The 16,384-nt window shown below is 38.4% G+C and overlaps 1 protein-coding gene across 1 annotated transcript in view; it reads left to right on the forward strand.

Moving 5' to 3' along the window:
* MED14 (mediator complex subunit 14) overlaps positions 1-16,384 on the forward strand; it is a 77,409-nt gene that overhangs the window by 13,255 nt on the left and 47,770 nt on the right. The window contains exons 6-14 of the mRNA XM_040999879.1: positions 283-411; positions 734-841; positions 1,374-1,506; positions 2,234-2,384; positions 2,824-2,935; positions 5,992-6,117; positions 7,661-7,739; positions 11,327-11,486; positions 16,124-16,315. Coding sequence (XP_040855813.1) covers positions 283-411; positions 734-841; positions 1,374-1,506; positions 2,234-2,384; positions 2,824-2,935; positions 5,992-6,117; positions 7,661-7,739; positions 11,327-11,486; positions 16,124-16,315 — 1,190 coding nt within the window. The remainder of the gene's footprint in view (positions 1-282; positions 412-733; positions 842-1,373; positions 1,507-2,233; positions 2,385-2,823; positions 2,936-5,991; positions 6,118-7,660; positions 7,740-11,326; positions 11,487-16,123; positions 16,316-16,384) is intronic.

The raw sequence follows: 16,384 nt of genomic DNA on the forward strand, positions 1-16,384 counted from the left end.
TGAAGAATGAGAGAGACCCCCTGGGACTGGAGGGGGGCGGTGGGCCTACAGTTGCGCCTCCTGAAAATTTTGTTCATATGTGTTGGAGGATTTGCTTTATGATTTTTTTTTTTTTTTGATCTGGAGGCTGGCCATGGCTTATGTGGGAACCGCTGAACGATTTGCATGTTTACAAAAGAAGCTTCAACCTATATAAAATTCCTTGTAAGCAAGTGTAGAAATTGTAGGTTAGCAGAAAGTTGCTTGTTTTCTGTCAGAATATACCACTTCTTTTTCTAAAAGCAAATGGCCGGGTCAAGTTCCGAGTTGAAGGAGAATTTGAAGCCACCTTGACTGTGATGGGAGATGACCCTGACGTTCCATGGCGTCTTCTCAAGCTCGAAATTCTAGTTGAGGATAAAGAAACAGGAGGTAAGTTATAAGTGCTTATTTATTTATTTATTTTTTTTTATAAATGCTTATTTAAATCATAAGTATTGCCTTAAGTGTTTTGGCATTTTCATATTATGAAAATATCCCTGCAGAATATTAAATGTGTATAACGGAAGGTGATTTGATGACAGTCATTGAACTCACTGACTGAAAGTTTCAGTATTTCTCACAGTATAATATTCTTGAGATTTCCACAGATAATTTCATTAGCAATTCCTTAATAGAAGATGCTTTCTTAGCTGGTACTATGACACACTAAACACCTTTCTGACTAACTGCTTTTTTTTCCTGCCAATGGAAGACGGACGAGCTTTGGTTCACAGTATGCAAATCAATTTCATCCATCAGCTGGTACAGTCTAGGCTCTTTGCTGATGAGAAACCTCTGCAAGACATGTACAACTGCTTACGTATCCTTCTGAAATTAGAGACAAGCATATGTAAGGATTTTGTGTATCCCTCTTTCACATTTGTCCTTAATTATGAGTTACAGCACCCCATCTCTCCCCGCCTCATTGCTACTTTTTTGGATAGAAATATGGCTGGGTAACTGTCCAGTTATGTGAAATAGTGGTGCATATATAATAAGCTAAATTTAAAGTTTTACTGTTGACCTTTTAAGTAAAAGCAGAAAATGATTAAACATAGCACTGTTTAGAAATAAATACTATCTGGTTAATTCTCATTCTCTATACCATGAATGAATTGAAGAGCTTTCTGGATCTGTGGCTTGTTGATATTGGTTCAAAATTAAATACGAACCATTTCTCTAAAATTATGCCTCAAGCCATAACACTTTTTATGATGAGATTGGGAAAACATGATCCTGGAACTTTTCTTCATAGCCAGCTTTTTGGGAACACAGCCTTGTTAACTATAGTTTGCCTTTACTTGATGGGTTGTTGAAGTAAGAAATTAGATTTGCTTAACCAAAACTATCAGATTCCTTCTGCTTATCACTGCAGTTAGAAGTTTTGCACTCCCAAACTCTAATGTTAATCCGAGAGCGCTGGGGAGACCTCGTGCAAGTGGAAAGGTACCATGCTGGAAAGTGCCTCTCTCTCTCAGTTTGGAAGTAAGTAAAGATGATTCTGTTAGAGTCATGCTATGACTGTAAATGCTTGTTGTCCATTTTTCTCCCATTTAATACCCATCAGAACCAAGTGAGTTATCCATGTCCACCACTTTTTTTAGAACATGGCATATGTTGTATACAAGTACACTTCTCTGTGTCAAGACTACTGGCAAATTTGGGCGTGGCGGCATGGCCTAGCAGCTGAAGTCCTCGCCTTGAACGCCCCGGGATCCCATATGAGCGCTGGTTCTAGTCCCGGCAGCTCCAAAGCCAGGAGCCAGGAGCTAGAAGCTTCTTCCATGTCTCCCACGCGGATATAGGGTCCCAGGGCCTTGTTTCATCCTCTGTTACTTTCCCAGGCCACAGTCAGGGAGCTGGATGGGAAGTGGGGCTGCCAGCATATGAACTGGCACCAATATGGGTTCCCAGTGCATGCAAGGGGAGAGTTAATTTGAGCCATTGTGCCAGGTCCAAGTTGTTTTATCTTGGGGGCTTTTTTGTGTGTAGGTTTGTTTTATCTTTAAATTGTAAGTGTGTTTTCCTTTAAATGTAATAAATCAAAGGTTGTACTGGGGGTATCTTCCTAATATTAACTTAATCCTTCCATAATCATTGAGAGCTTATCATAGTTCATGCTCTCTGGTAGGCTATACAATAGACTGTTTTATTCCAATAGTTAACAATCTCTATTGAAATAACTTACTAATATTTCTTTTTTCCTGTTTAGTCAACAGGTTCTTGGGAGAAAGACAGGGACAGCATCTGTTCACAAAGTTACAATTAAAATTGATGAGAATGATGTTTCCAAGCCTTTACAGATTTTTCATGATCCTCCTTTGCCAGGATCTGATTCCAAATTAGCAGAAAGAGCTATGAGGGTAAAAGATTTCAATATATTTTAATGTTGTTTGATTAGATAAATAAAATTTTGCATTAATAGTTTTAGCCAATTCTTTAAAATACCTAATTGTTCCTAAGACTTTTTATGAAATGTATGTGAATATTATGCTCCTACATCTTTAAAACACTTGACCCTAATAAGATGTTCTTTTAAATTTATAGTATTTGGATTGAATCACTTTATATTTGAGCATTTTGTTAACTGACATATATAGTGTGGCTTGTTTTATTTTCTCAAAATGTTAACTATAGTTTTTAAGTTACCAGTATCATATGTTTATTTTGAACTACAAATTTACTTTCTTTTTCTTAACAGTGTAATTCTAAAAAGAGTATCTTGAAGTGCAGTAATATCTTAGGTTTTTAAAGTGACCATATTTAAGTTGCACAATGTGCCTTTTTGTCTTGTTTATGCAGATTGAACATTTATCAATAGAAAAACTGTTGATTGACAGTGTCCATGCAAGAGCTCATCAGAAGCTCCAGGAACTGAAGGCTATTCTTAGAGGTTTCAATTCCAATGAAAACTGTATGTTCTTTTAAATTGCGATTTCTGTTTTTATTTGGTTTAAATTGGTATCCATATTTATTTTTATAAAATGTATTTATAAGATTTTTTTCCCCCCATATAGTTTTTGTGGCAGAGAGAGTGCATTGGTGTGTTTTCACTTGTAAACTTCTCTTAATTTTTCCATATTTTCTTATTTAGTCTCATTTTTGAAACGGAAGATATTTAAAAATTTTAGTATGAATCATTGTGGTGGTTTTTTTTTGATTGCCCTCTTTCTGTATATATTTCAAAATATTGATTATGTAGTTGAGAGTCTTGCATATTATGTGGATTTCTGATTAGTGTGGGGACTGGTCAAGGTGTGGAGGAAGGTGGGTGAGATAAATGTTTCAGTTATATTCGTTCCCTCCTGTGTCTGGGGGAGGGAGGGGGCAATGGGGTTGGAGTGGGGAAGATGAGGGACTCAGTATTGTCAAACTACATCAGCATCCTGGATGGCGGGGGAGGGGGGTGCAGTCATTTGATGACATCTTAGCCAAATTCAGGGACCAAACTCGGGCACTTTGATATGGAATAGGGTTTCTTAACTGCTAGACCAAGAAATAATTCTTTTGAATACATTAATAAGATTTAGAATAAGAAAGGCAGATATAAACACATAATGAAAAGTCTTCCAAATTTAATTACCTAATAAGTATGTCAAGATCTTTGGGGAACAGTCCATCATTTAGGAAATAAGCCCCTTCGTTTTATGGAATATGGTTTCACAACATTGTAGTGAGCGTGTTTACTCTTCCTGGCTCAGTTGTTTGTGGTCTTGATTACTTTGTACCCAGAGTGTGCAGTCTTTAATTCAGGTGGTATAGCCTTTTAAGTAGCTCTAAGACTATTAAGACTAAGACTGTATTAAGACTATTAAGTCTTAATAATGCTGGTAGCAAAGGCATAGCCTTGCATCATCAACGAGCCCAGCTCATTCCAATACACTCGATAAAAGCAACTTCTTTGATATGTACCAGGAACTCAGGATTAAAATGTTTTAGTCAAAGTAGATAAAAATACTGCTTGAAGGAAAGAATGTCCGAAAGATAAATTTGTGTTTAGAATATTCTCTCGAAGAAGTTCTGGTATGCTGTTGCATCATTGGATTCATTCAGTTAATACTATATTTCCATATAGCTGTAAGAGAGGCTTTTGAATGTTCTCATTATAAAGAAATGGTAAATGCTTAAGGTGCCAGATATGCTAATTTCATGCTTTGATCATTACCCAACAAATATACATGTATTGAAACATGTACCCAATAAATATGTGTAAGTATGTGTCAATCAAGAGGAAAAGGACATGTAATCATTCAAGGAAAGTGAAAGAATAAAGCTGAAAAGTGGAAATCTGAAACAGCCAAAACATTAGCTCTTAAGTTTAGATCTTTAATTCATATTGAGTTATTTTCGTGGTTGGTGAAAGGTGGATCTGATTGCATTCTTTGCTGTAAAGATACGCAGTTGTAGTACGTCTGTTGATGCCTGGTTTCCCCCTGTTTGTCTTGTTACCCTTATTGGTGATAGGTTTCTGCAGTCTTAAATTTGAATTTTTTTTATTTCTAATTTTTCCAGAGAAAAATTCTAAAATGTTATTTTTTGAGATTCCAGAAAAGAGATTTCTGTTCTTTTGGGAGGCTCTGGCTTACTTCCAGATCATTGTAAGCAAGACTTAGTAAGCTTAAGAAGTTGGTATGATCGCCCAGAGGCTAGATTTCTTAGAAAAATAGACTGTAAGCATATGTTTACATAGAAATAATTTCTGTGTTTGTTAGTCTGTGTCACGGAGATTTCTCTTTCTAAGCATTATGTAGATGTTACTGCCTTAGTAGCAGAAAGATTGAGTTCCCTTTGTATTCCTGACAAATGGTTCACACACCTTTGACCTCATAGCCTCATCTGTATTAGAGGATGTTGGGAGGCTCCTTCCCCTTTAACCTGCTTAGATCTCTAACTCTAGGAGGAGTATATAACTTTTGTGGTTTTAAAGCTCCAGGGGTCTTTAGAGTCTTAGGTGTTAAAGTGCCTTGGGGAGGAGCCCAGATTACCTACCTAATGGTTTAAAGTGCGTTGAGTATTATGCTTTGCAAGAAGAGTTTCTTTGTGTTGTGGATCTTCCTAGGCCTGCTTCCCATGAGATCAGTTTTGAAAATGAGGACTTGTGGGTCCCCCACCCGGCAAGGGCCTGCTGGCTCTTTACTGTAAGGCTTGTATTTTAACTTGTTCACTTGGCCATTATCCTCCCTGTCTTTTTGCCTGCCTTCTGTGCTGTAGCTTTAGAGAAACTTGGTAAAAAGGAAAAAAAAAAAAAAAAGAGTGTATATATGTCTTTTTGCAACAAAAGTCTGGTCCACACTCTGAGCTTTTCAGTGCTTTGCTTTTTCAGTTCGTGGGATTAAGGGAAAAGTTATTTGGGCCTGGTGGATATAGCATGAAGGACAAGATAAAGTGTGTTAGTATTTGGGGTTTCTGTTTAGCTGTTGCCTATAGTCTCACTTCATCTATGATTTGAAAATGAGGTAAATAAATGACTTAAAAATTTTTTTTCTATATGGTCATACTACTTAATAGTTTTCAAATGTTTATTTATATACTTGAAATCTGAATGCTGAAGAGCCTCTCTTTAGGACATAAATGACATTTATTATTATTATTTTGTTTTACTAAAAGTAATTTTCTCCTTAATATTGTTTAAATAAGACCAAAAGGAAAATCCTTAGAAGTTGACTTTGTACTAACTATTGAGTAAAAGTAGAACTCAGTGATGTTGTAGTAGCTGTTTTAATCCTTTTTAAGGAATATTTGATTGTTTTTTTGCTGTAATGTTTGAGATGGATGTATTTGTTTCAAGTCAACTTGAAAACTACATTCTTCCATTTTAACTACTAATTAACTTAGTACGATTCCAGATTTCATAGTCATGCTTTACTTCTTACATCTAGAATCTTTCTGTGGTTGATTTGTTTTTATTGATTGAGTGTATTCTTTTTAAACATTCAGATAGAAAAATAATTCAAATTTTTAACCATTCAGCTTTCATAGAGTCAGCACTTCCTGCACTTGTTGTGCCCATCTTAGAACCCTGTGGTAATTCGGAATGTCTGCACATTTTTGTCGATTTGCATTCTGGAATGTTCCAATTGATGCTTTATGGACTTGGTAAGTTAAAAAAAAGTAACATAAGAAAAATACTTTTAATAAAGGCAATATTTATTTTGCCATTAAGTATTGGAAGGGGTGATATGCACAGTACTTAAAGTTGGTGTGGAAGGAATAAGTGGCTTATGTATGACCCTTAAGGGCCCTATTTTAATTCTAGGCTTTCTTTTATCAGAAGATAAACTTCCCAATATAAAGTACATTTGTGCTGTTTCTTTCATGTGAAAGTTATGTTGATGGTTGGTGTTTTTTTAGATTAACTTGTCAATTCAGCAGCTTAGTAGGTAAGTAACAAGAAAATTACCATAAAGATTTCTGCTGTCAGTTGCTGCTAAAGGAATTTTTTATAATAGTCCAAATGTCTAAGATCACTTGGCATACTCAGTCTTGGAGAATCGGATTTTTGTTTTCTGGCTTACACACAGTGGAAATTAAAGTTGACTTCTAGCTCATTTTCTTGCTGAGTTGACATTCTGAGGTGATAAAATATTAGGAATTTAGTGTTTTTGTGATATTGCTACAACACTATTCTTGACTACGTATAGTTTCTATTTGAAATTAAGCAAGATAGATTCGTACAAATAAGGATTTTCTGGCAATATTATGTGGGTATGAATGCAAAATCACAAAATTTTCAAATTTTTACTTATTTATTTGAAAAGCAACGTGAAAGATACTTTCCATTTACTGATTCACTCTCAAAATGGCCACCACGGCTAAATTGGGCCAGGCTGAGGCTAGGTGAGGTGAGACCTGACCTATTTCAGGGAGTAAACCAGCAGAAGGAAGATCTCTCTCTCTCTCCTCTTCTCCCCTGCCCTCATTCTGTATGTCAGTAACTTTGCCTTTCAAATAAGTAAATCTTTTTTTAATTTTAGTTTTTATTTTATGGCACAATTCTATATGCTTGGAATGTCCCTTGCCTCCTCCCCAAACTGCCTTCCCCCCATTGATTTTCCCCATACTCTAATGATAGTATAATCTTTCATAAGTAGTCCTAAGTCCATCCTTCTGCTATCTAATTGTCTCCTGACATTGCTGGTACAGTGGCAGACAGTCCAGCATCCTATTGTCAAGATGTATTTAACAGACTCATTGGGAATGTATCTTTGGAAGTAAAGATGCATACTGTGTTGTATCTTCACATCTGGATATGACAGTCTCCATTACACAGTTACTATACATTCCGTAAATGAATAGGCATACAACAATATCAACAATAGGAATAAGTTAAGAATTTTAAACCTTAATAATATGTGAATTAACTAGATCAACAATTTGGGGAAATTAACTATAGGTAAAAAGTTAATGTATTTTGGAATTGTTCTTGCCAGTGTGCACTTGATATTCGTTATCTGTGAGTCTCCTATGTTAAAGAGGGAGGGGATTGAATTAGGCAGATTGATAGCTAATGATATATTTAGGGTTTTTTTGTTGTTGTTAAAGTAAAACCATTTTCAATCTGGAGTAATAACTTTTCCTTAAGTTTTGGGTTACCTAGATTTTGTCATGTAAGCAGTCAATGCAATGCTTTCTTCTGTAGACCAGGCCACCCTGGATGACATGGAGAAGTCTGTGAATGATGATATGAAACGGATCATTCCTTGGATTCAACAACTTAAGTAAGTTTATTTACTTCACTCAAAACTAAAAGTGGAAAGTTATTTTGAAAAGAGGTATTGTTTTCATCATTACTCTTGATTAATCACTGTCTTTAAGGTTTGTGACAGGAAGCTGGAGCACCTTTTAGTACTTTATAATCTTACGTTCTCTTGAAATATTTCCAAAATATGCTATGTAAAGCCCAGTGTCAGATTCCCATCTAAAACAAATATAGATATGAAGGGCATGACATTCAACTTTTATTCCTTGTCATATTTTCTCTTGTGTAAGCACATTACAAATGTCCTGCACAATAGCCTTCATTGTATCAAATGTTCTTTGTAGTGGAGTCTTACTTGTTCTTTATCTAGGATAATATTCACAGTATGGATCCGAGAGCTGACACTTTCACAATAGTCATTTTTGCTTCTCTAATATCATCATTCCATTTGTCTTAAAAATCTGTTCAATGTTTTAAGTTGTTAAATCAAATACAATTGAAAATGGAGCCAGAGATAATTCTCTGGGGTTTCATTACTAATCTGTTGTATGAAGGCATCATAGAAAAAATGTTGCAGAAATCAAAACCCAACTGACAAATGGAGAGTAGGGGTCACATGGAGGTTTCAAGACAAAGACAGACTCGTTGGGGGTAGGGGAGGTCTTTGGTTGTTGCAATCTTTTAGCCTCACAAATTTTGTTTTTTAAAATATTTAATGATTTCATTATAACCAAGTGATTTTTTTCATTAATGTGGCATGATTTTTAAATTTAGGAAGTGGATTCAAGTATTTAGCTTTTTTGGCAGTGGCTGTTCAGTATATCCGGTGATGGAGAAATTATAGTCTCAGTAACAATTTCTAAAAGTTTTAGTGTTTTAGCATCATTTTGTGTGTTTTGCTAAATAAGCAAGGTTTAAATATCTGATAAACCCAATAATATATCCTCCATAACTTGAGGTTATTGGTCAGTGCCAGAAATAAAATCTAAACTGGAAAGCTGAGCCTCAAAAGCTTTTTAACAATTATGTGTCTGTACTTTACCCGACAAATTATTTATTAGAAATGTCTCCTGATTGCTACTTTCAATAGTGTTCTGGAATGATCTGGTGAGCAACCAGTATATCACTAATCTGTTTGGAAATGTCAAATTTTTGGAAAATTTTATTGAGCTACAACTTAATTGAGGTATTTCTTTAATTCTGTAAAATCCACATGTATTAAGTGTAGGAAATTTGCTCAGTTCTACAATCATCACCACAATCCAGTTGTAAGAAATTTGAAATGTTTCTGTCATCTCCCATGACTCAGTTTGTCCCCAGTTCCCAGCCCCAGGGAGCTATGAATATACCTTTTGTTTCTGTAACTTGGCCTTTTCGGACCATTTCGTATGCATGAATTATAAAGTATAGTCCTTTGTGCCTGATGTTTTGTTTAACATCCTGTTTTCAAGTTTTTTTCTCCCGTGTTACAGCAATGTATGAGGGTTTCCATTGCTCTGCATCCTTGCCATGAGTTCTTGCCATCATTGAATATAGACATCCTGGTGACAAAAGGTCTATTTGCAATTTTATTTTCATTTCCCTGAGGATTAATGAAGCTGAACAAATGTTCATATGATTGCTTTTTTATAATGTGCAGTTGAAGTGAATTCTAGAAAAAAGTAATGAAAAACTACATACAAACTTTATAACCCTGTTTTATTGTAGTCAACAGGCAAAATTAAGACTTTAACTTTAAAAAGAGATCTGCTTTGATTGAAGGGCAGGGTGACAGAGAGGGAAAAGTGGAGAAAAGAGATCTTCCATTTACTAATTGTGTCACCAAATGGACACAATCCTGGAGCTCACACCTTCATCCGGGTCTCTGGTGTGGTTGCCACATGTCCAAGTAATTGGGCAATCTTCTGCCCTTCTGTCTTCCAGGTTCATTAGCTCAGAACTGGATTAGAAGCAAAAAGCTGGCACTTGAACCTGCACTCTAATATGTGATGTCAGTGTCACAGGTGGTAGCTTAACCCACTGTTCTATGATGCCAGCCCCTGACTTTATACTTTAATAAATGTAGTTGGAACAAATATAATGTAGGAAAAAGGAAAGATACAGAAAATGTCAGGAGTAAAATTAATACTTTGAAAAAAAGACTACCTGTGCATATTGATATTTAAAATTTTTAATATGACAAATGAGCTCCTTTCTCGTAGTTTATGTAGGTCATATTGATGGCAATGGTACTCCTGTGAGATAACATGTATCTGAACTGTGTTTTTTTTTGTTGTTGTTGTTTGTTTAATAACATGCATGGCAGAGATAGTGTTCTCACACAGGCCTGTTGATGGGACTGGAAGTCGAGATCTGAAAGCATTTTTAGCAAGTTCAGGATGTTCATTTTGAACTGATTTCCAAAGTGAAGCAAGTAATACAATGTGTTCAAAGTTTACTTCTTAATCAGTAACCACTTTGAAGGATTGATCCTGTAACATTGTAGTTACATTTGTCTCAGGAAAAATTGTTTCTAGGTTTTATATAATCCTCAGTAGCAGTTGGCAAAGCTACCCCTAAAGTATCATTTATTAGAACACATGATTTCATTGTGCATGGCTCATACACAATTTGTACCAGGTACAATTCACTGTATAAATAGTAAAATACCCTGACTGTTCTGTGCCCTGTTTGTTAGCAAAACAAGCGGGAATGTTGTGGCACTGCTGTGAAAATTTTTCTTTTGTGAAATTAGCTCATTGTGCAGCACTGAACATTTGTGAGCCAGTCCTCTTGTCCTCATTTTTATATGTTTAAGTATATGATATTCTAGCCTCCCGAATAGACAATAATAAGAAAAGAATACTAGTATCAGTATTCAGGTGGTGGGTACTGGGCTTGTGGCTCAGCAGGTTAAAGCTACCATTTGTGACACCAATTACTGGAACACAGATTCGGATGCAGGCTGCTATGTTTCTAATCCAGCTCCTTGTTAATGAAACTGGCAAAGCAGAGGAAGATGGCCCAAGCACCTTGACCCTTGCTGTCCATGCTGGAGACCAGGATGGAGTTCCAGGTCTTAGTTTTGGCCTGGCTCAGCCTGGGATTTTGTCTGCATTTGGGGAGTAACCAGTGAATGGAAGATCTCTCATGTTCTGTTTAATCCTCTCTGATGCTTTGCCTTTCAAATAAATAAACTTTTTTTTTTTAAAGAGCATCTATGTAACATATGGTGACATACTCAAAAAGGAGGAGGGAAAGAAAATAATTAATGCTGGACCTTCTATGAGAAATTTATACATTAAAAATATAAAAACTGGGATTTGTATTTCCAGTGATACCAGGAAAATGAATTAATTTTTGTAGTTATTATTTGCTGTTTTGTTTTATGAACACTTTAGACATTTGATACAGGACATTGCATTTTGAATCTCTTAACCTAGAAATTAAGAAGCAATAGTTCCATACAAAACTGGAGAGAGACTCTGTCAGTATGGTCTTGTGTCCATCTAGTTCAGTTAAATTTCACTCAATTTTTGTTATTGGTGTTCATATTGTTTATTAAAAAATCATAAGTTGATCAGAAAAGTATGTTTTTGTGATGTGGACTGTCTCTTTTCAATTAAGATTTTGGCTTGGACAACAGCGTTGCAAACAATCAATAAAGCATCTGCCTACAATAAGCAGTGAAACATTGCAACTTTCCAATTACTCAACTCATCCTATCGGAAACCTATCTAAGAATAAGCTGTTCATTAAACTTACCCGTCTTCCTCAATACTACATTGTAAGTATGTAACTGACTCAAAAGAATCAAGTTCAGTGGTTAATGTGTAGGACGATTTTTTATGTAATTTGCAAATGGATTTTTGAATTTCATATTATGATTTTTTTACTTTTCAATTTTAATATTTATTATAAGGGTTGCAGATGGGGGAGGAAGGGAGGTGGGTGAGAAAAATCTTTCGGTTTCTCCTCCTGTGTTTGGGGTGGGTGCACAGGGACTGTCTCCCACACACTGCATCAGCCCTGATGTGGGGAAGAATGTTCAAGGGTGCCACTTGGGTGGTCTTAATTGTTCTGAGAAGTTGTTGGCTTCAGTACTCCAGAGGTGAGAATTTCTTTTATAAGGCCTTTGGTTTGATCGTGTCTACCTTAGTGTGTCCACAGACCTAGGTGCTTGTTGCAGAGACTGACCTGGAGTGTTGTTTTACCTTTCCATCATTTGATGAGATACTTGAACTCTTCTGTTGGCTTAGATGAGCCGGCTGTTTTGATTTGTGTGTTCATCTGGGTCTGTTCTCCGTTCTCGCATAAGGGTCAGCAACTGAACAGGCCCATTCCTGCGACATCTGCACTGGGTTTGGACCATATGTGATTCCCCCTGCAGTTGGGCATCAAGCGAGGTGGTCTAGTTGGGCAGCCTCCCAAGAAATTTCACCTGGGAGAACCTTAGACCTTGCTCTCATGTGTGCCAGCTGGTGCAGGATTGGTCTCAGTTCTTGCCCACCTCCCACCCTCCTGCCAGCCATCCCCCATACACCAGCCAATGCATGTACCAGTGGATACAGCTGCCTGGTTCATTTTTCCCTCCAGCCCTCACTCTCACAGGACCAGAAGGTGCTGCAGCCTCGATCAGCCTCCCAAGCCAGGCTCTCACATGCACCAGTGGGTGCTGTGGCTTTTTTTTTTTTTTTAAGATTCATTTTATTTATTTTTATTGAAAAGTCAGATTTACAGAGAGAAAGATCTTCCATCTGCTGGCTCATTCCTTAAGTGGTTACAATGGCCAGAGCTGAGCCAAACCAAAGCCAGGAGCCAGGAGCTTCCTCCATGTCTCCCATGCAGGTGGATAGTCCCAAGGCTATGGGCCATCCTGTACTGCTTTCTTAAGTCACAAGCAGGGAGCTGGATAGGAAGTAGGGCAGCCAGGATATGAACTGACACTGATATGGGATCCTTGTGCATGCAAGGTGAGAGGACTTTAGACATTAGGCTACCATGCCAAGCCAGATAATTAAAAAAAAAAATTCATTGTAAAGTCAGACAGAGAAGAGGAAAGATAAAGATCTTACGTCCACTGAATCACTCCCCAAGTGTCCACAATGGCCAGAGCTTAGCTGATCCGAAGCCAGGAGCAAGGAGCTTCCTCTGGGTCTCCTACACAGGTGCAGGGTCCCAAGGCTTTGGGCTGTCCTTGACTGCTTTCTTTGGCTGCAAGCAGGGAGCTGGATGGGAAGCAGGGCTTTTAGGATTAGAAACGGTGCCCATATTGGATCCTGACACTTGCAAGGAAAGGACTTTAGCCACGAGGCTACTGCACCCCTCCGAAATAAATCTTAGATTTTGCCCCTTTTTAACAAGCCTGCCATCCTACTAGTTAGCTGCTACCTATTTCCTATCTCTGTAAATTTGCTTTTACAGTCTGTATTTATTCAGCATAATGAGTTTGATACTCATTCAGGTTGCTTTATGTCTAGAAGACCTTTTTATTGCAGAATAGTATTCCATGCTTTGGATTTACCAGAGTTTGTTTAATGAGTTACCCTTTGAAGGGTGTCTGGAATGTTTACAGTTGTGAATCAAGCTGCTGTAAACAGATGCATATAGGTTTTATTTGAGCATGAATTTATTTCTTTTGGATAAGAAACTGGGAGTAATATTGTTGGGTTACATAGTTTCTGTGTTTATAAGAAACTTCCAAAGAGACTGTGGTTTTGCATTCCCACAAGTAACATGAGAGTTTTAGCTGCTTTCCATTCTTCCTAGCAATTATAATGTAACTTTAACATTTCAAACGTCCTGACAATGTGTACTGGTATTTCGGCATAGTTGTGATGATACTTGTGTGGGACATATTTTTTGTGCTTACTTGGTATCCAAATATCATTGTTGGTGAAGTGGCCGTCTGAACTCTTCTGTCTCCTGAGGAGCCTCAGGAGCGAGGCGCTTTTCTGAAGCTGGTGTGCAGGGAAGAGGAGGTGGGGGAACAGGGCAGATGAAATGGAAAGAGTAAGTTTTGCTCAGATTTATTTATTTATTTATTTATTGGAAAGGCAAATTTACAGAAAGATCTTCCATCTACCTGTTTATTCCCCACATGGCCGTGACAGCCCGAGATGAGCCAATGTGAAGCCAGGTGCTTCTTCCAGGTCTCTCATGTGGGTGCAGGGTCCCAAGGCTTTGTGCCATCCTCGACTGCTTTCCCAGGCCACAAGTGGGGAGTTGGAAGGGAAGTGGGACAGCTGGGACAAAAACTGGTACCCATATGCGATCCGGCATGTGTGAGGCAAGGATTCAGCCAGTGAGCCATTGTGTAGGGCCCCAGAAGCTTTTTTTTTTTAATGGTATTCATTTTTGTTACTAAGGAATTTAGACGTGTCGGTGCTGTTGCCTAGCAGCTGAACCCCTGCTTGTACTACTGGCATCCCATATGAGTGCTACTTTGAGTCTGGACTGCTCTACTTCTGATCCAGCTCCCATTTATGATCTGGGAAGGCAGTGGAAGATGGCTCAGGTCATTGGGCCCCTACACCCATGGAGGGGGCCTGAAGGAGGTTCCTAGCTTTGGATTGGTTCCTTTGTGGCTGCTCTGGCCGTTTGGGGAATGAACCAGTAGGATGGTTGTCTTCTCTTTCTCTGTGTACTTTTGCCTTTCGAATAAAAATAAAATAAATCATTAAAAAAAAAACAAATTTAGAGAACCTAGTGCAGTAGCCTAGTGGCTAAAATCCTCATCTTGCACATGTCAGGATCCCATATGGGCACTGGTCCATATCCCAGTGGCCCTACTTCCCAGAGATCTCCCTTCCTGTGGCCTGAGAGCAGTTGAGGACGGCCCATAAACCTTGGGACCCTGCACCCACTTGAGAGACCCAGAATAAGCTCCTGGCTCTTGGCTTCAGATTGGTTCAGCTCCGGCCATTGCGGCTACTTGGGAAGACAATCAGCAGGTGGAAAAATCTTCCTCTCTTCCTCTCCTTCACTCTGTAAATCTGACTTTCCAATAAAATAAATGTAAAGAAAAAATGAATTTAGAGACCATTTTTTAAACTTTGATTGTACCTTGAAAATAGTGAACTGGTATAGTAGGTGAGAGCAGGGTGTCTGGGCCAGGTTCCTGGAAGCAGAATATGTGTATGGCTGTATGACTTGGTACAAATAATTTACTTTTTGGTTCCTTGATTTCCTTATCAGAAAAATAGACAACATTTACCTCGCAAAATTGCTGGGAATTCGTGTGTTCACTTCTGTAATTGGCAAATAGCAAGGTCTGTGTCCGGGTTATTTTGCTCATCCTCACAGTGACCTTGTTCTTCCGTTGAAGCAGTTATGGCCTCGGAAAAACTATGTTGTTGAAGGACTATCCTATTGTAATCATGTGGGAGAAATCAGTAGGGCAGGGAGAGTGGAGAAAGGGGAAGAGAAATCCCTAAGGCTATGAAACTATCATAAAAATTTTTAAAAAGGGCCCTGCATAATAACCTAGTGGCTAAAGTCCTTGCCTTGCACACACTGGGATCCCATATAGGCGCCGGTTCATATCCCAGCTGCTCCACTTCCCATCCAGTTCCCTGCCTGTGCCCTAGGAAAGCAGTTGAGGATGACTCTAAGCTTTGGGACCCTGCACCCACGTGGGAGACCCAGAGGAAGCTCCTGGCTCCTGGCTTTGAATTGGCTCAGCTCTGGCTGTTGTGGCTACTTGGGGAATGAATCATCAGACACAAGATCTTCCTCTCTGTCTCCTCCTTCTCTCTGTATATCTGCCTTTCCAAATAAAAATAAATAAATCTTTTTTTAAAAATTAAAAAAATGAAAAAAAATCTCGTTTTGTTTTTACATGTCTGCAAGCATGATAGTTGTCATTTCCCCTAGCCCTAATCAAATTTTTAAAAGATTTATTGGAAAGTCAGATTTACAGAGCGAAGGTGAGACAGAGAGGAAAGATCTTGCATCCACTGGTTCGCTCCCCATGTAGCAGCAATGGCCAGAGCTGAGCTGATCCGAAGCCAATAGCCAAAAGCTTCCTCTGGGTCTCCCACACGGGTACAGGGTGCCAAGGCTTTGGCCCATCCTGTACTGCTTTCCCAGGCTACAAACAGGGAGCTGGATGGGAAGTGGAGCGGCCAGGGTACAAGCCATTTCCCATATTGGATCCAGGCATGTGCAAGGCAAGGACTTTAGCTACTAGGCGACCGTGATGAGCCCCATCATTCTTCTCTATTCTGGTCTATTATTTTGAAAGCAAATATATATTTACTGGGAATATTTTGTGCTATCATGATGAATTTGTCCTTGTTCTTTTAAAGAAAGACACGTTCAATTTATAATTCAAAGCCCTATTTGCTAGGAGGAAAGAAATATCCAGCACTTGATCTCTGAGTTTCTGATTTGAGTTTCTGATCTCTGAGTTTTCCTTTGTAGGTTGTGGAGATGCTGGAGGTACCCAATAAACCCACACAACTCTTGTACAAGTACTACTTCCTGTCTGTGAACAGCACTGAGCGTGAGGACAGCCCTGTTGTGGCGCTGGTGCTACAGCAGTTCAAGGAAGCCCAGGACTTTGTTTTTCAAACAAAAACCGGGAAGCCGACCAGAACTGGAACCAAACGGAAGGTATGGCGGCAGGGAGAAAAGAGCCCAGGACTTGGGTATACAATGGCTCTTAGAGACTGGGCTGCATGA

Source organism: Ochotona curzoniae, unplaced genomic scaffold (assembly GCF_017591425.1).
Source record: "Ochotona curzoniae isolate NIBS_2020 unplaced genomic scaffold, NIBS_Ocur_1.0 contig_1274, whole genome shotgun sequence".
NCBI lineage: Eukaryota > Metazoa > Chordata > Mammalia > Lagomorpha > Ochotonidae > Ochotona > Ochotona curzoniae.